This window comes from Pelmatolapia mariae, linkage group LG1 (genome assembly GCF_036321145.2).
Source record: "Pelmatolapia mariae isolate MD_Pm_ZW linkage group LG1, Pm_UMD_F_2, whole genome shotgun sequence".
NCBI classification, from domain to species: Eukaryota; Metazoa; Chordata; class Actinopteri; order Cichliformes; family Cichlidae; genus Pelmatolapia; species Pelmatolapia mariae.
This window is the reverse complement of record NC_086227.1, coordinates 35,235,001-35,258,898: the sequence shown is the minus strand read 5'-3', so window position 1 is coordinate 35,258,898 and position 23,898 is coordinate 35,235,001. Positions and strand designations below refer to the sequence as shown.

At 39.3% G+C, this 23,898-nt stretch overlaps 2 protein-coding genes across 6 annotated transcripts in view; both read left to right on the top strand.

The window, feature by feature from the left end:
* Positions 1-5,239, top strand: part of cep89 (centrosomal protein 89) — a 53,972-nt gene extending 48,733 nt beyond the window's left edge. For all 3 annotated transcript variants that reach the window (XM_063468772.1, XM_063468684.1, XM_063468748.1), the window contains one exon: positions 4,309-5,239. In XM_063468772.1, coding sequence (XP_063324842.1) covers positions 4,309-4,495 — 187 coding nt within the window. In that variant the 3' untranslated portion in view covers positions 4,496-5,239. The remainder of the gene's footprint in view (positions 1-4,308) is intronic.
* A 3,809-nt stretch (positions 5,240-9,048) lies between these two features.
* Positions 9,049-22,158, top strand: LOC134631595 (ATP-binding cassette sub-family C member 12-like). Of its 3 annotated transcripts, XM_063480079.1 has the most exons (24): positions 9,049-9,089; positions 9,295-9,442; positions 9,858-10,006; positions 10,262-10,369; positions 11,430-11,657; positions 11,737-11,808; positions 11,932-12,056; positions 12,927-12,999; positions 13,149-13,352; positions 13,931-14,065; positions 14,237-14,342; positions 14,523-14,621; positions 15,197-15,300; positions 16,122-16,304; positions 16,461-16,687; positions 16,776-16,913; positions 17,078-17,267; positions 17,348-17,437; positions 17,560-17,749; positions 18,778-18,937; positions 19,019-19,097; positions 19,235-19,348; positions 21,797-21,961; positions 22,029-22,158. In XM_063480079.1, exons 2-24 carry the CDS (start codon positions 9,301-9,303, stop codon positions 22,119-22,121), a joined length of 3,174 nt encoding a protein of 1,057 aa, XP_063336149.1. In that variant the 5' UTR covers positions 9,049-9,089; positions 9,295-9,300; the 3' UTR covers positions 22,122-22,158. The 3 variants fall into 3 exon arrangements, with proteins under 3 accessions (XP_063336149.1, XP_063336158.1, XP_063336168.1); XM_063480088.1 differs by lacking the exons at positions 9,049-9,089; positions 9,295-9,442; positions 9,858-10,006; ... (9 more) ...; positions 15,197-15,300; positions 16,461-16,687 and having other exon boundaries at positions 16,127-16,187; XM_063480098.1 differs by lacking the exons at positions 9,049-9,089; positions 9,295-9,442; positions 9,858-10,006; ... (10 more) ...; positions 16,122-16,304; positions 16,461-16,687 and having other exon boundaries at positions 16,691-16,913; positions 17,203-17,267.
* Positions 22,159-23,898: the final 1,740 nt, after the last annotated feature.

Sequence of the window (23,898 nt, the reverse complement as noted above, 5' to 3'; positions counted from 1 at the left end):
ACACTCCACTTTTTCCTGCATTGTGCCTGGTGAGTTAATTTCATGAGGAAGTGCTCGTCTGCTCTAGCTAAAAAAAAAAAAAAAATCCCTACTGACATGGAGGTAAGTGTTGTGGTCAATGCAATTTAAAGCCTTCAGGGAGACTGATTTTAGAAGCTAAATATTTTATTTATAATCTCTAATTGAGGAAGGTAGCACTCTGTGTGCTTGTGAGATTTGTGATGTCTAATCCAAGTCCGACCAGATGCCACAGAAAGTGATGAAGTTTATAAAACTCGTGCTTGTTTGTCGAAAGCGCCTGATTATCAGCACAGTCTAATTAACTGACTGTTCAACCAGAGGCTGTTTATTAAACAAATTATAGGTCAATCTGGTTATAAACTTTTGCTACTGAATCACAGAATGAAGAGAGTTATAGTGCCGTAAAGCCTGATGCTCAATCACTGCAGCGCTGAGCCTTTAAAAACTGTTTGCTCTAGTTAATGTATATTTGTATAACAACAGAAAAATGGATCTGGTCAGCATCTAGTCGTTTTTTGTTTTTATGCTTTTTTTAATATCTGTTACATGTTCAGAAAATTTGAGTCACATCTTGTTATCTTTTAACTCAGGTTTTCTTTTCCTACTGTAAGTTCTTTCCATTAGACAAGCTCTAGGATCACTGTCAATATACCACACCAAATACATCACCTGTTGTTTGTGTAACATTTCTAATTTGACTGCTGGCTTGTTGCTGACATTAAGAATGCACATCAGATGGCAGGCTACACTCACATGAATAAATAATTGGGCATTCATGTGTAGAATATATTTTTTTAAAAAGGATCAAAGTCTTATTTAAACTGTCAGTACAATCGATTGCAGTTGCTGTCATTAATGGATCAGGAAGACATTTAGTCCTCAGATTATACCCATGTTTGTTTGGATTGTAAGCAGTTAATGTTGTGATCAGCTGAATGTTAAACCCTTGCTGTTATGACTGCTGGCATTAACCTTTAGGCTTATACATTCACACACACATGCATAAACACACGACTGATGGATTTTTTTCAATTAGTTCTTGACTAACATCCCCACAGTGAATCTTGTGTTCATAAAGCTCATAAGGTTTCATTTTCTATCTAATTTGGAGAGGTGCCCATTTAACTTAATGAGCTTTTCAGTAGCTGCAGTTTGTATTGCTTAATGTTTATTTATAACAATAGGGGTACCTTTTTAGCTAACCTTTCTATTATAAAGCAGTGATTTTCCACACATTCTCAATGGATCTTAATGCATACTCCTATTTGCTCAGTATACTCTTCATTTTGGAGTGCCTACACTGAAATTCACCCAAACCAACAACTGCATTTCTGTTCTATTACATTCTGATGGGGTGCTATGCGTGCTTCTCTTTTTCAATCATAATATACAATGCCTCTGGCGCTACTTTAGATATAATTGAGAAAGAAGATGAAGCATGCACTTCCCAGCAACCCAGAGTGATGTAAGGACAGCAGCGGACTGTTGCCGCAGCCATTGCATCCCCAGGTTGTTACCATTATCTGCGATGGTGATGACAGGTTTACGTTAGAAACCTACAGTCTGTTTTGGATAGTGTTTTTGAAAAGAAAAGCCCCTTCCTTGCTTATTATTATATACAAACATGCCATTATTCACTGTATTTAAACATTTTCCTTGATTCTTCAGTTTCTTGCTTTAATGCCAACTCCACTTCACTTAATTAGTCATTATTTTATTGAAAACTGATGCTGCAAAACTGAAAAAGACTTTATTTCATGCTGATCTCACAGAGATTCAAAGTTCTTTCTGAATGTGGTTGTTGTTTTTTAAGCTGAGTGACTCCAGGACTGAAATAATTATAATTACACCTTCCTCCTCTAGAAATAGTATTGAACTCTCTTCTAGTCTGAGCTTTGTGTCTGCAAAGAGGCTCAAAACCTAAAAGACTCCGAGCTCTTGTTTAATATACAGGCATCTAATATCATGCAATTCTGTTTCATTCTTCTTAGACACATGGAAAAAATTCAGCCATTCCTGTCACAGTCCGATTTAGAATGGGTCATCCATCCTCTCATTTGTTTCAGACTTGATTACCATAGTGGACTTTATTCAGGCTTCAGCATACACAGAATGCAGGTCATTCAAAATGTCGCTACCAGAGTTTTAACACGAAGAAAAATAGTGACCATCAATGGCCTTCAATGACCACAAAAATTTCAGCACTTGTCCCAAAATTTCATCTTGAAAATTGAGACAATGTCATAAATTGCACGGACAAGGTAAAAAACCTGGGCGTGTGGTTTGACATGGTGCTCTCCTTTGAGTCTCATGTAAAAGAGATAACAAAGACCACCTTTTATGATTTGAGGAACATAGCCAAAATCAGACAAATTTTGTCAAGCGACACTGCAGAGGTTCTTGTCCATGCATTTGTGTCTTCACGTATTGATTATTGTAATGCTCTTCTTTCTGGGCTACCAAAGAAAAGTTTTAGAGGTCTACAGATGGTGCAAAATGCAGCTGCTCGCATTTTAACAAGAACTGGGAAATTTGAGCACATTACCCCTGCACTGAGATCTCTGCATTGGCTACCTTGTCAGGTTCGAGCAGATTTTAAGGTCCTGCTGCTCACCTACAAGGCTTTAAATGGATTGGCACCTTCATACCTCTCCGACCTTTTACACCTTTATGTTCCATCCCGTGCTCTACGGTCTCAGCACTCTGGCCTTCTAAAGGTTCCTAGAGACAGAAAAAAGACAGTTGAAGAGCGAGCTTTTTCTTTTTGTGTCCCGTTTCTGTGGAACAACCTCCCGCCTTCTAGTTTTTAAATTCTTACTGTTTTTAACTTGTATTGTGTTTTTTACTTGTATCACTTTTATTTATTTATAATTTTAGTTTCAAATAGCTGTACAGCACTTTGTTTGAAAGCGCTTTATAAATAAAGTTATTATTATTATTATTAACTGTTAGTTTTAGAATTGATTTTAAGATTTTATTGCTGGTTTCTAAAGCCCTACACACTCTGGTGCCTGCCTAGATCAATGAAATGCTGACTCCATATGACGTTGTTGCTGCTTGAGATCTTTTGGCATGGCTTTGTTTCTGGGGTTTTTTAGTCACTACAGCTAAGCTTTTGTAGTCAAGACTACTCAATTCCATAGCTGAGGATTTTAGGCGTAGAAATTCTTTAACCTCTTTTAAAATCTTTTTTTAAAACACGTTTTTGTCATGCTGCACCGGTTGCACTCATGACATGGGATTATCTTTAGGATCTTCAGAGAGCAGATTTCAAGTTACTTACAGTGACGGCAAGTCATAACAAAAGGAGCAAAGCAGCCCAACATTCAAAATCAGAATATTTTATTAATCCTGGAGGACATTATGTTGTCACAGTTGCTCCAGGACACAGTACCTAACCAAGTTAAATAAAATAATACAATATATTACAAAGGTACAAAATATAGCAAAAAAGCTCTAATTACAAATCTCCCAGTATATTACACTACTATACTATTATATGCTATTATACTAAAATTAAATGTATACAGTTGACACTGAGGTGCCCCTCTTATCATTTTGACTTTTTATTATTGCTGTAGAGGATGCGATATTAATGGTGTGCAACTATTGCAGTGTGTACTTGTGCTTTAGATAGAGGAACTGTACAGAGAGATGGCCTCAGGCAGGAGTGATTTCCTGTGTCGTTCAGTGGTGCATTTGACTAATCTCAGTCTCTCACTGACTGTGCTCCTGTGACTGGCCAGTACGTCATGGAGTGGGTTGGAGGTATTGTCCAGCATTGTCCTTATCAAGGACAACATCCGCTTCTCTGACGCCAGCTCCACCCCCACAGTGTTACTGGCCAGTAACTGATTGGTTTATTGAGTCTGTTGGCATCTGCGATCCTCAACCTGCTGCCCCAGCATGAAACAGCATAAAGTACGGCACTCGCCACAACAGACTCATAGAAAATCCTGAGCATTGTCATCCAAACAGTTCAACTATGAAAATCTGAAGATCATCTAGGTGTGTTGTGACAAAATTCAGATTCCTCCTGCTCCTGACAAATGTAAGCCAAATCCATGTTTCTAAAAATGGTGATGATTTGATTGAGCAGGGGTGGGAGTGATCAGACCTGTGTGCCCACTTTAGCTGCCAAGGGGTTTAAATTCAGTTTACACAATTCCAGTTGGTATTGTGTAACTTTATTGCTATTTCACAACACTGTAACTTATCAAATATGTAGAATGATGGACAAATGGATCGTCTGACTCGTTTTCTTGTCTCCTCTCTTCGCACCTGCAGGGAGATAGAGGAAGAGCTGGAGGTGGTGTGGGAGGCAGCAACAAGGGAGAACCAACAGATGAGGGAGACTCTTTTGGATTCCAAACTCACTGGGGACCTCCACAGTTGGCCTGCTCATGCTCCAGATGAGATCACTACATCCTCCCAGCAGCAGCAGCACAAGCATGGGCTGGATTTCTATTGCTGAAATCCTAGAGCAATAACCTGCAGGTGTGCCTGTCTGCTCAAAATAGACTATTCAGATAACTGTCAACTTGTTATAGTCATCATGTCAGCCTGCAGACATCCAGCAACTTGCCTTTGTGTCAGTTTGTTGTTCTATCTGAGTGATACCTGAAATCTGTCTGGTGGATGGAAATATTTGCAATACATGGACAGAAACAGTATTCACTTAACATAGCCAAATTGGTGAGGAAGACTTGGCTTGGGCAATAGTGATGGAAAGAAAAGCGTCTTGGATAACTTTCATTTCTAGAAGTGAATGACTTTTGTATATTTTTGCATATATTTGTATTTTTTAAATTATTATTCTCAGGGTTTTATAAAACATGCAAAGTATAGTTCCATACAGGATAGTGGAGAGTTGCAAGTGGCCCTCTGTGGTTATGACTTTTTTGTTGCTAAGTGAAGGTTGCCATCTGCTGGACAAATGTAGTAACAGCATTTTTTACTGTCATGTATTTGCGGGTCTATATTTTATACAATGAATGAGACATGCTTTCCGGACACTGTTTTAATCCCACAAAATTAAAACGACTAAAGGGCACAAAATATATTAATAAAAGAGTAAACTTGTTTTTTTTTTCATGTAGAAACGTGCATATATACCTGTTATTTACAGACTTTTTAAAGACCTTGTTCTGGACTTGCAGTTGTATTTTCATTACACGAACAGCAATGTACTGACCCTTCAGATACCATGTTAATAATAAAGGAGATTTTTTTTCTCAGTTATTCCTTTTCTTTATGGCTGGACTTGAGTCATGGTAAGCCGCACTTGTCGTCTCACATCTATGTTTCATTTGATGGCCTCCATCCATGAGCAGCCCTCAGGGATTATTCTATCCCGATCAGTCAATCCAAACTTAGAATAATCCTTTTTCTTACTAGTTACTATGTTTTAAAAATCTGACTATTCTGCTGCCTAATATCAACAAAACTGGCAAATATAAGAAGCTGATGATACATCCCTCCCAAAGTCACTTGTCTGTTGCAAAAGTCTACATAGCTTTAAAGACCACGTAGCTCATAGATAAGGCAGCCTTATTACCAAACCTTCTCTGCAGATCGATCGATTAGTATAAAAGCGCCGCCTACTGACCAATCACCTCTCACGGAAGATGGCGTCGGCACGTGTGGAGCATCCTGCGGACTTGGTTGTGTGGGGGGTAAGAGGTCTTGAGCGACCGTGTTATCCCTTTGATTTTTGCACGAGCGTGACCCTAAAAGCGCACTGAAGTCTTGTAGACAACCTGTTGCTTACAACAAGAAGGCCGCAGTTTGAAGAATTTCTTTATTGGAATATTGAAACTAAAGATGCATTGCATAAGGAAAAATTGCAAGAATACATCTAAATAATGGAGTTGTTCCTGTAATTACACTTACTAGTGCTTTATTGCCAAGACAACGGCTTCGACAAGCTCCTTAACTGCATTTAAAATCGATGGAAATGTGCATGATTGGGGTGTACTCTGATTTATTTCTTATGTGACTATTTCGAAATGGTATTTGTGGTGGTTTTTTTTTTTTTAATTTTATTTTGTTTTTTTGCAGCAACTAGTGCTTTTAATCTGCGGGCCTGTAATTCTAATTTTCTGAAAGTTTTCTGATCCTGTCCCTGTTCGTGATTGGTTATGTCCTGCGGGCAGCGACCCCCTTTGTGTGAACGTGCTCGCGGCTAAATTGGGAAAACCTGCGTTGATTTGCTGAGTCGTGAACCAGCGTCCTGAAAGTTGGTGGTTTTGGTGAAGCCGCGTAATGAAGAGACGTTTTGGTAGCGATGAGCTTGGTTTTTAGAACAGGCCCGGTGTTTTGGCACAACACCGAGCTGAGCAAAAACTAAACACCAGTAAACTGAGAAATCTGGTGTGCTACGTGTCATCGACCTGAGCAGCCTCTTATTTATTCCTCACAAGTTGGTAGCTCCATATGCGGTAAAGTTCTTTGGGTTTTGCTTACGTCGCCGGGGAGGGGCTGCTTGCATATGAATGAATGAATGAAGGGATAAAATTAAATCAAAAGGAGAGCATGGCGGAATAAAATGATGATCAGCTGTTTGATTTGCATGTAGTATAAATAAAAATAGGTATTCACTTTTTTTTTCCCTGCTTGGAAAATGTTTAAACAATTTCACTTGTGTCAGTTTGATTAATTTTGGTTGTTTAGGACATGACGAGGTAGTTCATTTTATGTTTTCTGATCATGTTTCCATATCAACTAAAATTGTAATTAGGAAGTGCAATTAATTGTTAGTTTAGATGACTGTTTCTTCTCTCTCTTTCTCTTTTTTTTTTTTTCCCCCTTGTTTGTTTGTTTCCAGATTGTTACTTGGACTCAGCTTTTACGCCTTTCGGTCTGTCTTTGTTTTTCTGACTCTTTAGGGAGAAGATGAGATCCAGTTGGGACCTGTGTCTCTTGCCTCAGAAGATACAGATAATGACATCAGGGAAATACCCCATCCTTGCCCATTTGGAAAATACCGACGGAGCATGCAGACCCTTATACCCTTCCGCTGTTCCTCACCAGAGTCAGTTTCACTGATGAAAGAGAAATTGCTAAATGTAACCTGTCTACCAAATAAAAGTTACTTTCTTTGATATAGAATGTCTTCCTTGTACAGTACTCATTTATTTTTCTTTATTTTTTTCTTTTTTTTTTGTCTTGTCCAGGTCCCACGCTGTAGATAATGCAGGTTTAATATCATTTTCAGTCTTTTTGTGGATGATCCCCAAAATGTGGGCCATGTTCAAGAATGGGCTGGATACATCCGACCTACACCTGTCTCCTTTTGATGTAGCAGACATTGGCGCAAAAAGGTCTCTCTTTGCGGATTCACATTTTTCGGCTGTCATTTAAGGCATTCGCAGAATCTAACATTTCAATGCATAATGCATTTTGTTTATGAAGGGTGTAAACAAGCATGTTGGAAAGAAATCTCAGACGAAAGAGATGATGCACAACAAGGAACAAAGAAAGGGCTTTATTAGAAATATTAAGAGGAATAGACAGAAAACCACAGTAGGTCTGCTTGGGACATGACGCACCATTAATGTAGCTGCTGAAATTTGCACCTTTAGATGAATCAAAGGAACAAGGCTGACTTGTCAAAATTAAATGCTAGACCATTATTAGTGTACATCATTTGATTGTGACTGTTTTGCAGGCTCCAGAGGCTATGGAATGAAGAAGTGGCAAGGAGAGGTTTGGAGAATGCCTCACTGATTTGGGTGACTCTTCGTTTTCAAAGAACTAGACTGATTCTGTCTGCCCTTGTGTCCATTCTTGCCATGGTGGTGGCCTTTTTGGGGCCGGTGAGTTGTCGTCATCTGTATTTTCAGACTTTGTGACCTTCTGACGTTTGCCTAAATGTTGTATTTATTGTAAATCAAATTTGACTTCAAAAAATAGTGGTTCATAAAAAGAACAAAGGGGTTCTGATCGATCCCTTATTGGCCAAGTTTCAGCACAACTCTAAATTGTATTGGATCAAGCTGTTTAAATACTCTGTAAACAGTTCCCTAATTGCTTTTTAGAATTTCTACTCTCTGAAGTGTATCAAGCATTTTGTCTGTCCTTTCAGGCGGTCGTTGTTTATAAGATCTTAGACTACGTTTGCGACCCAGGAGAAACCAGTGGTGTTGGTTTGGCCTTTGGTTTGTTCACCACAGAGTTGCTCAAAACTTCCATGATATCCTTGCAGTGGGCATTAACACTGCGTACGGCCATCAGACTGAAAGGTGCCTTATGCTCTTTCGGCTTCCAGAAAGTCACATCTCTGCGAGTACTTGGCGACGTCTCAAACGGAGAGGTATAGACTGGTTTGCACACACAGAGAATTCACTTTACCTACACTGCTGTGAAAAGTGGCCTAGTCAAATTCTAGACTTGAATCTAACTGAGATGTGCTGGCATGACCTTAAATAAGTCGTTCATGCTTGAAAATCCTCCAATGTGGCAGAATTACAACAATTCTGTTGAGAAGAGTGGGCCAAAATTCCTTCACAGTGATGTGAAAGACTCATTCCCATTATTACAAATGTTTGATTACGGTTCTTCCTCTCAAGGGTGGCACAACCACCTGTCAATTTTTACTTATTCATATAGTGACAGGTACGTTTGGAGAACTCTTACCTTAATAAATTAAAGCACAATTTAAAAACTTTAATTTTTTTTAAATTTTGGTTATTTTTGTCTAATATTAAGATTTGTTTGATCCAAAACACATGCGTGAGAAAATAAGATACTTTTTCAGTACATCTTCTCACATTTGGTGTATTATGAAAAACGGGTGAACTATAAACTTTCCTTTTCTCATTTTTCTTTAATCTAGATTCTTAATATTTTGACCAATGTTGGACACACGGTTTTTGAGGCAGTTGTGAATGGGAGCTTTGTGATGTCCACCCCTGTACTCTTTGTTGCGGGCATTTGTTATGCCTGGAACATTCTGGGCTACACCGCACTTATTGGAGTCCTCATCTACCTCATCTTTATTCCCATTGAAGTATGTACATGAAGTTAATAAAGTGAGATAGATAAATACAAAAAGGGCTCTGATTGAGGTAAGCATTACAGTCAATGTTGTAATGTAAAAAAGTTGTAATGTAGATACACTATGAAAGAATTTGCCCAAACATAGTATTGGGCATGTAGTTTAATATGCTGTGAGGTCTAAGTCATCATTGAGAAATACCCTTACCTTCTACTTTTAGAATCTTGGCAATCAGGGGACTAATTTTTTATTTATTTTTTCTTCTTCATTTCTAGTGTCTCATGGCACATCTCACAAATGTATTCAAGACAAAAGCCATGGTAATAAAAGACAGACGTGTTCATACAATGACTGAGATTCTCAACAGCATTAAGCTAATCAAGATGTACGCCTGGGAAGATTCTTTTGAGATGAAGATTGCAGGTAAGTCGAGCAGCTGTGGCCCATTTAGCAGCACTTTCCATTTATCTAGTAATATCCCATATCACATGCATTATTTATAGACTCCCATTTGTTTAGATACATAATCAGGAATGTAATCTTGTTGCTAGATGCAAAAGAGGTGATGTGAGTAAAGTGTGAAGCTGCAAAGTCTCACGTGTAAAGCAACACACCTACACAGAAGGGTTCCCTATATAGGTCACAAATGAATATCGAGATGTCTCTATTCAACATTCAAGCATATCGGCATATATCAAAAGGTTCTTAATGTGTCTAGTAGTTAATGACTTAACAATTGCAATGAATGAAATGTTTGAGTATGGATGTGTGTTAGGGTGCATCTACAAAGAATAATGAAAGTAACAGACGAAAGGCAAAAAAAACTCTTTCTTTACAGAGTTGAGGAAACTTGAAAAGAAACTATTACAGAAGATCATTGAAATCCAGAGTATTAATAGCAGCTTGACCCTGGGCATCAGCACCATTGCCACTGTTTTCACCTTTCTCATCCACACTTTGTTGGGGTTACCACTGAAAACATCTGATGTAAGTAGCACAGCTCTGTAACAATATTATGCAGTAACACAGCCTCTTGTTAGCATTTCCACTCGGTGATTTGGATAAGTTGTTAGTAGAGATGAACTGAAAAGAAAACTGTGAGAATCCTGTAAGAAGGCTTGGTCTACTGACAGAAAAGGTCTAACATATAAATTGAGCGTTTGGTGTGTGTGGGGTTTTTTTTTTTTTTTTTTTTTTTTTTTTTTTTTTTTGTGAGATTATAGTGCAGTATTTTCTTCCCAGGCTTTTACCGTTGTTGCCATCTTCACCTCCATGAGGTTCACCTTTGCTCTCATGCCGATTGCTGTGAAGGCCCTCACTGATGCTTTTGTGTCACTAAAACGATTTAGGGTAAGCTCTTCTTTTTGGTTCCTCAAGGTCCAGCAGTAGTGATAGCAGCAGCAACTTTTCCACTTCTTATGGTCATTCTGTTCATTATTAAATTTTCTTTAATACACTTTATCACTGTCTAAGGAGCTTGGAAAGAAAAGCGTCTGGACTTCTTTTAAGTTGCTTGAAGACATTTCACCTCTCATCCGAGAAGCTTCAGTTCTAGCGTCAAATGGTGGAGAGTCCCAGATTGAAGCCCCGTGGGAGTGTCCCACCCAAGAGGGACAATGAAACCCCCAAATGATCCTCTGCCTAATCACACGAACCAAGGCATGAAAGCGGGTGTAGGTCACAATCAGCCAAGGTTTCGAGTGACCTCATTGTGAAGCCTAGCCCCACCCTATCATGTGATTTCCTGAGGTCAAATAGCCCAGGATGTGAGTGGGCATTAAGGCGTCTGGGAGGGGATCTCAAAACTGGATTATAGATGGCAGACAGTTGGTGTCGTAAGCCACCGCCTCTGTTCAAAGATGGTCGTTCACAGTGGACGTAGATGGCTTCTTTCAAACCATCTGTCTTCTATGTCCAAAATGTGAACATTGGCATCCTCGAAAGAGTGACCTTTGACCTTTACATCCTGGCCCAGAAGCTTCTCGGATGAGAGGTGAAACATGTTCAAGCAACTTAAAGAAGTCCAGACGCTTTTCTTTCCAAGCTTGTTTCCCTACCATACCTGTGCTACAGACTTTAGGTAGAGTCATAGTTATTCTGTGTCTTTTTGAATTTCATTATTCCTATTGCATTGATGCCAGACTAAATGTAAAGGAATAGTCTCACACTCACCACACACTCATGTGCACCTCTCCAAATCTTGTCCTCTAGTAACCAGTGAAAAAGGCCATGCTGCTAATCACAAGCTGGATTCATATTAATCATGATGCTTTTAGGACTTGCAGTACAGTATTTTAATGCATAATCTTTTTTATTTTTGCTAATTGTTACTGCCGTGGATCTTGGAAATCTGAAAAGCAAAATTGGTAAAAATCTGAATGATGTTGTAAATGCACTGTGATGGTTTCAGAAAATCCTACTCATCCAGAATCCTGAGCCTTACCTGACGCAAATAGCAGGCAGTAACTCTGCTATAGTGATGAGTAATGCTACACTTTCATGGACCAAACGCAGCCAGTCAGAGTCACCGCCCAGAGCAGCTAGTGAGGTGACGGAACACAATATGGACGTGACTTCTCCGAATGAAAATGTTCAGACCTTACCAACCCTCCGAAACATCTCTTTTACACTACCCAAGGTGTGATCAAATAATAATAACTGAAGTTATCAAGACTCTGTTGGATGTGAAATGATGACCTCTGTGATATTTCCTGAAGGGAAAACTGCTTGGTGTTTGTGGGAATGTGGGTAGCGGAAAGACGTCACTGATTTGCAGCATTTTGGAACAGGTTTGTTTCTTTTGTGTGTTCTGTTGTTTTGTATCTGTCTGCATTTATTCACATTATGTTTTTACTATTTCTAACTTTACATTACAGTTACATTCATTTTTCGGCCACTCACTTTTCTTTTAGATGCACCTTCTTCAGGGCTCCATCACAGCTGATGGGACATTTGCATACGTTTGCCAACAGGCCTGGATTTTTCATGGAACTGTTCGAGAAAATATTCTTATGGGAGAACCTTTTGATCAGGCCAGGTAAGTTTAATCCATCTTCTTGCATTTATGGCCATCTTCTGCTCCTTGTCAACCACCACTTTGTCTGGATAGTTAATCGTGGCCCTTTCGAACTGCATATCCCCAATCTGCCCTGGGAGGCACAAAAAATTCAAGTTGGATACCTTCCATGGACCTTCTAACAGTTTTTATTTTGACATTCCGAAATGTTGGTGGAAAGCTCATAGTCAACCAAAAGGAGGTCCTCTTGGTTTTCTGACAGTATCACTTCTACTGCCAGAGATGGTAAACAGCTTGGCTAGGAACCCATGTTTGCTGTAAACTTTATCAATTCACTTTATGGAAATCTGATTTTGAAACAAACTGCCACTGAGGGGAAAAACAGTTTAGGAATAAATTAATAGTAGTCCTTAAAATATGTCAAAATTGCACAACTGAATTGATACATTAATGCAACATTTTGCATGAAATCATTTTTCTTGACATGTTAAATGATTTTGGTCATGCTTTACTGTCAGCTAATTGGTAAATTGGAATGGAACTTCTGTAACGCCTTTCTACTCAGACGAGACCTCAAAGCATTTTCTTCTTGCACATATCATTCATCCAGTCACATACACATTCATACAGTGTTTAACATTCTTCATTTATAACATTCTTAGACACTCACTCGCCCTTTGATGGATGCATCAAGGGCAACTAGGGGTTCAGTATGTTGCTCAAGGATATGTCGAGGAATTGGGGATAAATTCACTGACCTCTTGTTCTGCTAACTGAGCCGCAGTCACCCACAAATTATAATTGGCTGAATAAATGACTAGCTCACATCCTATTAAAATATACTTCTCTCTAGTATTAACCACTTTGCTGCCTTGTACTGCTCCCCAACAGATATGACAGAGTTGTGGATGTCTGTAGCCTCAGCGCTGACCTAAGCATCATGCAATATGGTGACCAAACTGAGGTGAGTGCTTTCCAGACTAACCGGGGAGTGTCACACACTGACACAGGGTTTTGCTGTATCTTTTTGTAAGTGTATTTATTTACCCCACTCACTTTAGTTTAGTATTAATCAAAAGTTCACAATATTATAAATATCCTTTTTGTGGGCAGATTGGAGAGCGGGGTCTAAATCTATCAGGGGGACAGAAGCAGAGAATTAGCCTGGCAAGAGCAGTCTATTCCAACAGGGACATTTTCCTCCTTGATGACCCACTATCTGCTGTTGATGCTCATGTGGGGAAGCACATTTTTGAAGAATGTATAAAGAAAGAGCTGAGAGGAAAATCCATCATACTGGTTACACATCAGCTCCAGGTAGGAAAACGTATTGAATTATTATTTGGTGGAGACTGAGCCGTCTGGGCTCAAAAGCACCTTTTCCATTAGTACCTATTCTGATTGACTCGCCTCGGATCAACTGGTTTTCCATTGTAATCTGGTACTACGTGCGTGGTTGTCGTGATATCAAAGTGTCTAAGCGTCCTGCGACGTAATTGATATGCAACATGAATGCTACAAAAAAGATGGATGTCGAGGCAAGAAATATACCTGCTGCTACCAGCCAATCGGTGACATGCAGTGTTACAACGTCATATTTTAGTACCTGCTCGGATTAACCCCAGGCGAGCAGGTACTAAAAGTACCAGGTACTATGACCTAACTGAAAACCGTGCAAGTCGATCAGAGTAGGTACTAATGGGAAAATAGGCTATTGTTTAAAGAAACATACCTGAGTATGTATGGAATGCCTACATATTTTGCTCATGATTTGTAAGGTGCAATTTTTCCAAAGATTAAAGCATCTGCCACGTGCCAGAAACGCACACAACTGTTTAGAGCTCTAACCAGAGTTGAGCTGGTTTTGATAATTTGTTCTTCCTTGTGGCTTTTAGTATTTGGAGTTCTGTGATGAGATCCTGGTTCTGGACAATGGAACGGTATGGGAGTCTGGAAACCACAGGGATCTGATGAGAGCCAATGGACGCTATACTCAGCTCATCAGTACCTACCAGATGGAAGAGTCCAAAGTAAGGGTGTCATGTATCATGGTTCTATTACTGTCCTTATTACTGAAACACAATTGTTGACTGTAAAACAAAGTGTGCGTTCCAGAAGTGTCAGTGTTTCAAGCTTATCCAGACTGAGCTGTAAGACTGTCCCCGATGTTTGTTTATTTATTTTTATTTTTCTTCTGTCAGACCAAGAAAAAGGAAGATGGGGACATGGCACTAGCATCATTTATTGATGGCCAGTTGGAAGAGATTGACCTCAGACATTGTGCAAGCACTGGCACTGAGAATCCTGGTGTGAAAACATGGAAGAAAAACATTTGATTTAAACTGACATAATTCTCTGAAGAGCAAGTTTAAAAAAAAAAAAAAAAAAAAAATGAATTCACTAGATGTCAACTAATAAAAATGTGTATTTTTCTTTCATTCTATAATGATACGTTTTTTTGGTTTGTTTTCTTGTTCTTCTTTTAAGCTGCTGTCCCAGCTGGCAATCAGCTAGTGAGTCAGGAGTCCTCTACAAAAGGTGCCATCTCCTGGAGAACATACCGCACATACTCCCAGGCAGTTGGAGGTCTGTTATTCACACATGGAGTGTTGGTATTATATATGAAATTAAACTGCATATTTTCATTTTAAATGTTTTTTTTATTTATAAATTATCTTATCAATGCACAGAAAGTTATTTCATGTCGTTAGTTTTTAATTTATGTTTAAGTTTTTAAAATAAAAAATTCAATATTAGCCGTTTTACTGGTGTTAAACAAGCTTGGCTATATATACTGGGTTCTAAAGATCCCCTCACAACTGCCAAGACACTTGTTAACAACTGGGCAAAGTCAAGAATTGTAGTCCCAAAGAAGATAAATCACTACAACGCTTCACAAGAATGGATTTGTAAGACCAAGAAATACTCCAGACTGGTTGTTTAGAGCAAACGAGAATCGGTCAGATATTAAAATTTAAGTCAACATAACATATTGATCAGTAGCTTTCATTTGTTTTTTTCCATATAACTACCACTGAGTACACTGTAAATTTTTCCTCTAACTCCTGTTTCCCAATGCTGCATATGCTTGTGGATACATTATTATGAGCAATAATACACAGCCAAACTCGTGATGCATAAACTGCTCATTGTTGTTACAGGCTACACAGTTTCCTTCTTTATCCTCCTGAATATGTTCCTGTTGGCAGGATCCACAGTCTTCAGCAATTGGTGGTTTAGCTTCTGGATGGCAAGTGGTGACGGGGTGAGAATTATGGCATTCCTTATCACTGTCACACACGTTGAAATGGTTCTCTGTGAGCCTTCAACTCACAAGAGGGTAAAAAGTCATGCCTTTTTTGTGGCTGTTGTGCAAGATAAACTCTTTCTGTATTTACATTTTGCTACATAAAGCTAAGTTGATGTTACATCATCACTCATTGGTCTTCTAGCTCTCCTGCTGGTCCACACACTCCTACTGCCAATATCGCAACATTGGATTCATCAGCAATCAAATTTCTTTCTAATTGCCAGTTATTTTTGAAAATGTTTATTTTGGCCTAGTCCAAGCATTTCTCCTTGAAACAACTTGATGTATTGATCTTCTGTTGGTTTTGTCACTTTGTTTTGGTCATTACACACTCACTCTAGTTTCCATGCACTTGCCCCTTAAAATACTTGGAATACCTGAGGCTCATCTTTCAGCTTGCAGACAGTATAAAAATTTCAGCAAGGGTTTTAGCTGTTACTTGAGTAAGCGTCATCCCTGAAACATAAGAAATCAGTTTGAGGAAATCTTGAGGAAAAGTATTTGATGCTCACAAAGCAGGAGATGAAATCCTGTGGTAACTTTATGTCTGAGTGTCAAGAATTTGAGTGAGAAGTATCGTGACTTAAAATCCAGAGAGCCACACATTATAGACCAAGCCTGGCAGACGTAGCAAGCGAAAAATTGTTTCTGACTCCTCAAATTCTGCTTATTTCTAGTCTTAGGAAATAATATTTCAGCGTGTGAAATGTCGTTTATGTATACAATGACTTTGTCTGACTTCACTAACTTTCCATTTTTTTTTTTTTATTTCCAAGTCATCCAGTAACACAACTGCAGTCCAGGGAGAAATCTCTCAAAATCCACACCTTCACTTCTACCAGGTTATTTATGCTGCAACAGTGGTTGTCATTGTTGTACTTTCCATTGTGAAATCCATAATCTACACTTATTTCACCTTGAAGGCCTCCTGCAAATTCCATGACATGCTGTTCAAAAAGGTACTATGAAATCTCAGCACCATAGAAATCTCTACTAGTCACCCTTATCCATATTTAAAATGACTATGTGTAAGGGTTTACTTATCACAGATGTATTGAATCCAAAACTGGGAACGTTTACTAGCTACAAATGAACTGTTTGTTTTCCTATTGCAGATTATTGATAGTCCAATGAGCTTCTTTGACACAACTCCAACGGGCCGACTTCTAAATCGTTTCTCTAAAGATCAAGACGAAGTGGAAACTGTCCTTCCTCTTGTCATGGACTCTTTCTTCCAGTGTTCTCTACTCGTCGCATTCACAATTGCTGTCATCTCAGTTATTTTCCCCGCCATGCTTGTAGTTGGAGTTATTATGGCAGCTTTTCTTGCCTTTACTGTCTTGTGAGTTTATGCTGGTTAAATCTATAAAACACACTTACTGACAGTAACAGGTCCTCTAAGGTACTATATATCTGTGCCTTCTCTGCAGTATATTCCAGAGGAGTATACGTCATATGAAGAATCTAGAAAACATCAGTCGCTCTCCATGGTTCTCTCTAACCACCTCAACTTTGCATGGCCTCAGCACCATCCATGCCTATAATAGAAGGGACAACCTTACAGAACAGTAAGTTTCTGAAATTTTTTACTAGGCTACCACCTCTTGCTTTTGCAATGTTTTTGATACAACACATCATTGTAAATTGCATGTTTCTTGTTGGGGGAGCGGGGGGGGTGACTGTGGACAGTGGGATGTTCAAAAACTCTGCCCTATCCTTTTTCATATTACAGGTTCAATATCTTGAGTGACATCAACTCTAAATACCTTTTCATGTTTAATGCTGGCACACGTGCATTCGCCTTCTGCCTGGAATTAATGGCTGCTACTACAACACTGTTTGTGGCTCTCTTTGTAGTGCTCAGCAGTAATGACTTAATCAGTCCATCCTTGAAAGGCCTGGCAATATCCTATTCCTTGCAGGTACATTTGGACAGCACATGAATTCATGTTCATTTTGCTTTTCAGACATGGATTTACATAATTTTTACATTTATTTTCAGTTGACAGGCATGCTTCAATATGTAGCCAGACTCTCGATAGAAGTGGAAGCAAGATTCGACTCAGCAGAACGGCTCCAGGAATATGTCACGGTCGGACTCATGTCCTGAAATCATTCACCTGTCATTGTTTTGCTGAGACCAAGGCCAAAGTTCATTAAATATCCTACACACCCATCTGCTTGATTCCTGAAAGCTTTTAATTGTGTTTGCAGAATTGTAAGTCTGAGGCTCCCAGGCATGTTAAAGAGACTCAGATCCCACAGGACTGGCCTAGCAGTGGGGGCATCACCTTCGTAGACTACAAGATGAGGTACAGAGAGAATACACCAATTGTCCTGAACGGCATTGATTTCCACATTCAGCCTGGAGAGAAGCTGGGCATCGTGGGAAGGACTGGCTCTGGTAAGGCTCTGGGTTCAGTAGCTGTTTCTCTTGTTGATTTCATTTAGTCCTTGGGTGATGATGATTTACAATAATACACCCTAGAAATGATAAATACCGTACATTAACTAGTTTTTCAACATCACTCTGAGGCAGGCAATTTAATTTTAGAGTGTGCAAATATATGAAGACAGTCCTACATAGTTGTTTTAATATCCTCAATGTTACTGGAGGCCAAGGTAATGCCATCCAGGGTATCTGGCCGTGTTTCTAAGATAAGACAGTGCACAACAACCTCAGCTTTTTTTTTTTTTTTTTTTTTTTTATGAATTTAGAAGCGATCCAGGTTTTAGTATCTTTAAGAAATTCCTGTAGTTTAATTGGTTTGTGTCACAACAGGCTTCATAAGTCTGGGTATCATCAGCAATGAAAATGTATGCTATTTATAATAACACTGCCTAAGGGAAACTCATATAATGTAAACAGAAATGGTCCAGCACAGAACCCTGTAGAACTGTAACAGCATCAAACGCTGAGGTCTAACAAGGCAAGAACAAAGAAATAACTGTAAGATGCCAGAAGACAACCATTTGCCACTTTCACTTGTTCCATTTCTGTACTGTGAGCTCTGAAAGTTGACTGAAACTGCTGTTTTGTGTTCAAGAATTTTTGAGATAAAGTTGGAGACTGGCCTATGATTGGCTAAGATAGCTGGGTCAAGTGATGGCTTTTAAATGATGGTTTAATTACTGCCTCATTTGTGGTAAATAACCCGTCTAATAAAGATAAGCTGATCATAATTAAGATTGAATCATTAGTTAATGGTAGGAGGGCTTTTTTATTGTTATTGTTGCTATTATTCCCCCACCCCAACCCTCTAAGGTAGATGGTACTCCTGCCTACACCTGGTTGTGCTGAAAGTTTAGTGATTGACTCTAAATCCTCCCATATTCCTGATCTCAAATAATATTTAATGTAGCACATTTTCATGTAAATTTTAACCGTTGTAGGTTAATTCAGCTACTCTAATCTGCGGTTTGTATCTGTAGGAAAATCGTCTTTAGGAGTAGCTCTATTTAGACTTGTGGAGCCTGCAGCAGGAACCATACTGATAGATGGGGTGGATATCATGTCCATTGGCCTGCAAGACCTGCGTAGCAAATTGTCTGTGATTCCTCAGGACCCTGTGCTATTTGTTGGTACAGTCAGGTAACCTTGGCCAACCCATAAATCACACATTGGTCTGACCACTGTGGATCGGTAACTGGCTAATGACCCCCATCCCTGCAGGTACAACTTGGACCCCTTCAATAAATACACTGACGAGGAGATCTGGGCAGCGCTCGAGAAGAGCTACATGAAGGACTCGGTATGTTTTGAGTGCAACGTGAAAGTTGGTACATTTAAAATTCCTATACAGCCCCTTTGTTTTTCTGCTCTATTTGTTTGTATACATGATGAATTAGGATAGTGGAGTGGAAGCTGTAATGTGATTTGTTTCCTCAGATCTCAAAGCTGGAGGGGAGGCTTGAAGCACATGTTATGGAGAATGGAGAAAACTTCTCTGTAGGCCAGAGGCAGCTGATCTGTATGGCTAGAGCTTTACTCCGTAACTCCAAGGTCAGAGTGCACTTTTTTTAGGGGGGGGGGGGCTTGATGATTTGTCACCTGGCTGAGACAATGCTGTCACATACTGCATTCACTGATGCCAGTCAAAGCAATTTCCTGTGATTCTGTCAATATGCACTGCACTGCCCTTAAACATCACAAATCTGTCCTGATTTTTAATTTTTTCCCCTTAAGGTCATCAGTACAATGTTTAGATCCCTCTTTAGAAGTACCCCTCAGCCTTAAAAGCCTGATAGGGTATTGTCGTCACTCCGCAGGGCAGATGGACAGCGTGTACACCTAAGTTTGTGAATGCTACTTGAGATTGAGGTGACGTAGGAGCGTCAAATTGAGACCATAGACATATTTACTAAAAATCTCAGACAGGGTTGAATCTCAAATTTCTAAAAATCTTGAGTATGAAAACTTGAGAACAAGGTGATGTAAGATTTTGAAATTGATACATAGGTGTGTCTGCTAGGAGGCTGAGTGGCACCACTGGCAGTCACCAGTATTTTGTCTTTGTCTGGTTTTTTTTTTTTTTTTTCCCTTTCCCTTTCCTCTCTACATGGCCACTGCAACATAATCTTCACTCAGTATCTGTTGGAGAGGTCTGCCACCCTGTGGCCAACTTCCTGTGGAAAAAATACAAAAAAATAACTTAAGACAAAGGAAAATTATTTTTACGGACTTCTCCGATTCATAATGGGACTTTTCAGAAATCCAAAATTAGCAGCCATGCTAATTATGGCCCAGAGGTGAATGAGAATGACCGTGAATGAATGAGAGGCCAAATTGAAATTGGTTAAGGGTTATGATTATTATGGACCTGTTCTTCAAACTATTCTGTAATGTCTCACATTTGTATGATTGATTGATTGATATACCTTTATTAGTCCCACAAGGGGAAATTTCATGTTAAGGCTGCCGATCTATTGCACGCAATGGCGGCGCCATCTTACCCTCCGACCATACATACATTACACAAAAACATCACATGGGGAAGACAGGTCAGAGAGGTATAACAATGGAAAATGCACCACATGAGGAAAGATAAGGAGAAAAAAATAACTCCCCCCCCCCCCCCCCAGCTCCAATAGGGAGATCAGTTTGAGAACAGAAAAAAAACACCTCTGCACATAGCACATGAAAAAAAAAAACTCTTAATACACCAAAGAAACACATGACAAGCAACAGGGATGGGTAAAGGGTGAGAGACAGCCGATGTAGACAGTACATCCGGGCCTGCAGCCTATGTGCTGGTCTCCATGATCCACCGTCAGCATCGGAAGGGAATAAGCATCGAAGGCGTTTGGAGGGGGGAGGGGGGATGAGTGTACATCTGCGTGTGTGTGTGTGTGTGTGTGTGTGTGTGTATATATATGTGTGTGTGTGTGTGTGTGTGTGTGTGTGTGTGTGTGTATGTGTCCAGAGTTCAGCTGAGACAGTGTCCTTCGCCCTGCCAGGCTAAGTAAACAGTCTTCCAGCCAACCCAGGTGGCCTTGCATAGAATGGGAAGAACAGTCTAAACACAGTCCATTATCAGGGTGTTGTTGTTCAGCTCCAGCCTTGAGACCGCAGCTGGCGCCAAAGGGGTATCCGAATGAAGTGATGGTGGTTTTTACTTTATTGCGAACAACTCATATGAATTTCAAAGCTGTTCTAACACACTGGTCTCTCAATCTCCCGTTGGAGAGTCGTGAGCTTCTCCATGATGTTATCAAACTTACGCTCCGTGATGTTGTCATTCTTGTGCTCAAAGAGCTGATTCTCCAAGATGTGATCCAATTTGCGCTCAAAGGTGTTATTCCGAGCGAGCCCCTCCAGATGTAATCCAGTTTACACTCAGAGGTCTTATTCTGAGTATTCACGGCAGCCGTGAGCTTCTCCAAGATCTTATCCGTGCTGCACTCAATGAGCCCATTTTGAGAAACTCACGCCTCGTCCCATCGTTTCAATCCCAGCGGGCAGCCTTGTGGGGGTTTGAACAGCCGGTTCCGCTTCCTTAATTCTTCGATAAGCCAGGGCCAAGCCAGCTCTGATCAGCAAGAACCCTGTTATCATGGTTCCGAATAGGTAGATATCTTCAGCACTCAGGCTCACCCAAGCCCAAACTTCTCGTTGAGAAAGGGGTGTCAATTGCATTCAGCGACCAGTTGATCAAATCCATAATTCTTTTAGGTTTTAGAGAACAGACTGTGAGAGAGTGTTCCAGGGAAAAGTAATACAAAAAACACGAGACTAGACAAAGGACACAAGAGGCTAAGCAGGGAAGCTAAGGGAGAGGAGGAGGAGAGGAGGAAAAAGTGCGACCGCCTTCGTCAAGAGCAAGAGCAGAAGACATGACAATGCTAATCGCCACGTTTGTATTTAGAAAGTATGGGTGTTTTATGTATTGTGACATGCTGTCCTCCTTTCAAACTGTTTTTGTTAATAATGGTCTGTCCTCTTGTTGAGCAGATCATTCTTTTGGATGAAGCCACTGCCTCCATAGATGCAGAGACAGATGCTCTGATCCAAAACACCATCCAAGAAGCCTTCCGTAATAGCACTATGCTCACAATAGCTCATCGGATCAGCACTGTGATGCAAGCAGATCGTATTCTGGTCATGGACAATGGACAGGTAACAACCCCAAATATGCACAGATTAATGTTGTCATCTTATGCTTACTAATTGCTTCATATGACAGGTGGCAGAGTTGGATGATCCAAATACATTGAAGCAAAAGCCATTCTCTCTGTTCTCATTACTGCTGACTGCTTCAAACACTGTAAATTTGTGAAACAAAGTAAACCTTAAAACCAAAGAACATCTGTGGAGTAGGCACATGTATTTAATTACCATTTTAATGACTATTCTGTATATTTAAAAATGTTAATTATTTTATTGTCTTTGTCTTTAAAGTTTAAATCTATAATGTGTTGTATTAAAAAAATCTACAGTAAATAAAATATTGTAACAAACTGGAAAACCATGTTTTGCCAACTTACTGCAGTTATATTCCAATGTTGCTGACAAAATGTTGAGTTAAATTATTCATAATTTAAGAGTTAAACACATCCCCATCTTATTAGCTTAGTTTTAGCCTATTGCTTGTTTTTGCGTGCATCTGTTATTGCATAGCATCTTAATTTTTTCCACCAGTTAATGGACAACTGCACTAAACCACATGTAAACATTCAGTGACACGGTGGTGGCTAAAAAGATTTGTTTACCAAACTGTGTGCTGGCAGACTGGACTTGTTTGAGAAGTCTGAAATGAGTCAAGTATAAAATTTGACCACTAAAACATTTTTATTTTTCTGTTCAGAAATGCAAGTAAATAACTATCATTTGGGTTCCTTATTGAAACACACAAAGTATTTATTAAGTAAATATGAGGATTCATGAATGACAATCATTGTATTGGGGGGAGGGATCAAACTAAGAAGAGCAGCATACACAAAAGCACCCAACATTCTTAAAACCAATTACAAAGTCAGCTTATATATGCCCTGGAGTGCATCCATTGGCTACAGGACTCAGCCAATAGGATCAGCAGGTGGGAAGGGTGGAACTAAGAGGTCAGGACCTGTCACTCAGCCAATAACTGAGTTTTATTTATGCTAGCAGATTTTTATTTGTTGTGACATTGAATTTTTCATTTGTTTTGTAAACCACTTGTAACACTTCTGGAGTCGTTACAGTATACTAGGACCAGTTAGGTTCGACTACTACAGTAGTAATGAGTGTAGCGTGTAATAAAGACCCCAGACCAGAAAATAAGATTAAATTGCCGGCTTATTATTTTGAAAAAACAGAGACAGTTGACACACACTACATAAAACATTCAACATCACATTTAAGTAAAACAAGATATTTTCTTTCCCTTTTTAGTTCAGTAATTTCTGTTAATTTATCCTATTTATCTCAAAACCTTTTATTTGGCTTTAAAAGGATGTTATTCTCAACCTATTGTTTTATTTCTTTCAAGTTCTAAGTTCAAGTTTATCCTTTGATCTATTTGAGTTAACACTGTGTTATTTTAAATCAAGTTTAGTTCTTTTAGGTCCAAGATTTAATTTAATCTTGGTCTAGTTCACCTTTAGATTTCAACCATTTCTTATTTTGTTTTAACCCAACAAAATTATTTACATTTCCATTAACACCATTACAGCATTAAAATGTAGGGTTGACCAAAATAAATTAAAAAAAAAAAAAAAAAAATGTAAAAACTGAAAACAATTCAGCAAAAGGCTGAATGACCCCTTAAACAAAAAATAAACAAAAGAAAATTGTCTCTGTGTCCTTTAACTATTAATCCTGGAATTGCTCTGAATGGTTATCCAGTGCTTTGAAAGTCCACTGTTCTTTTGCAGAGGTGTATGGATTAATCCTACCAGTTGTGGGGTTTTTTTTGTTTGTTTTTTTTTCCAGCGAAAGAGCTCAACATCCAGCAGGGGGCGTTTTTCCCTTTTCCTGCTCGGTACAGTTCAATGGGTCTGTGGGTGGCTCGCCATCTTGTTTCTCGCTCAGCGGATCAAACTCCGATTCTAGCTCGGCATTTCCCGATCCAAACC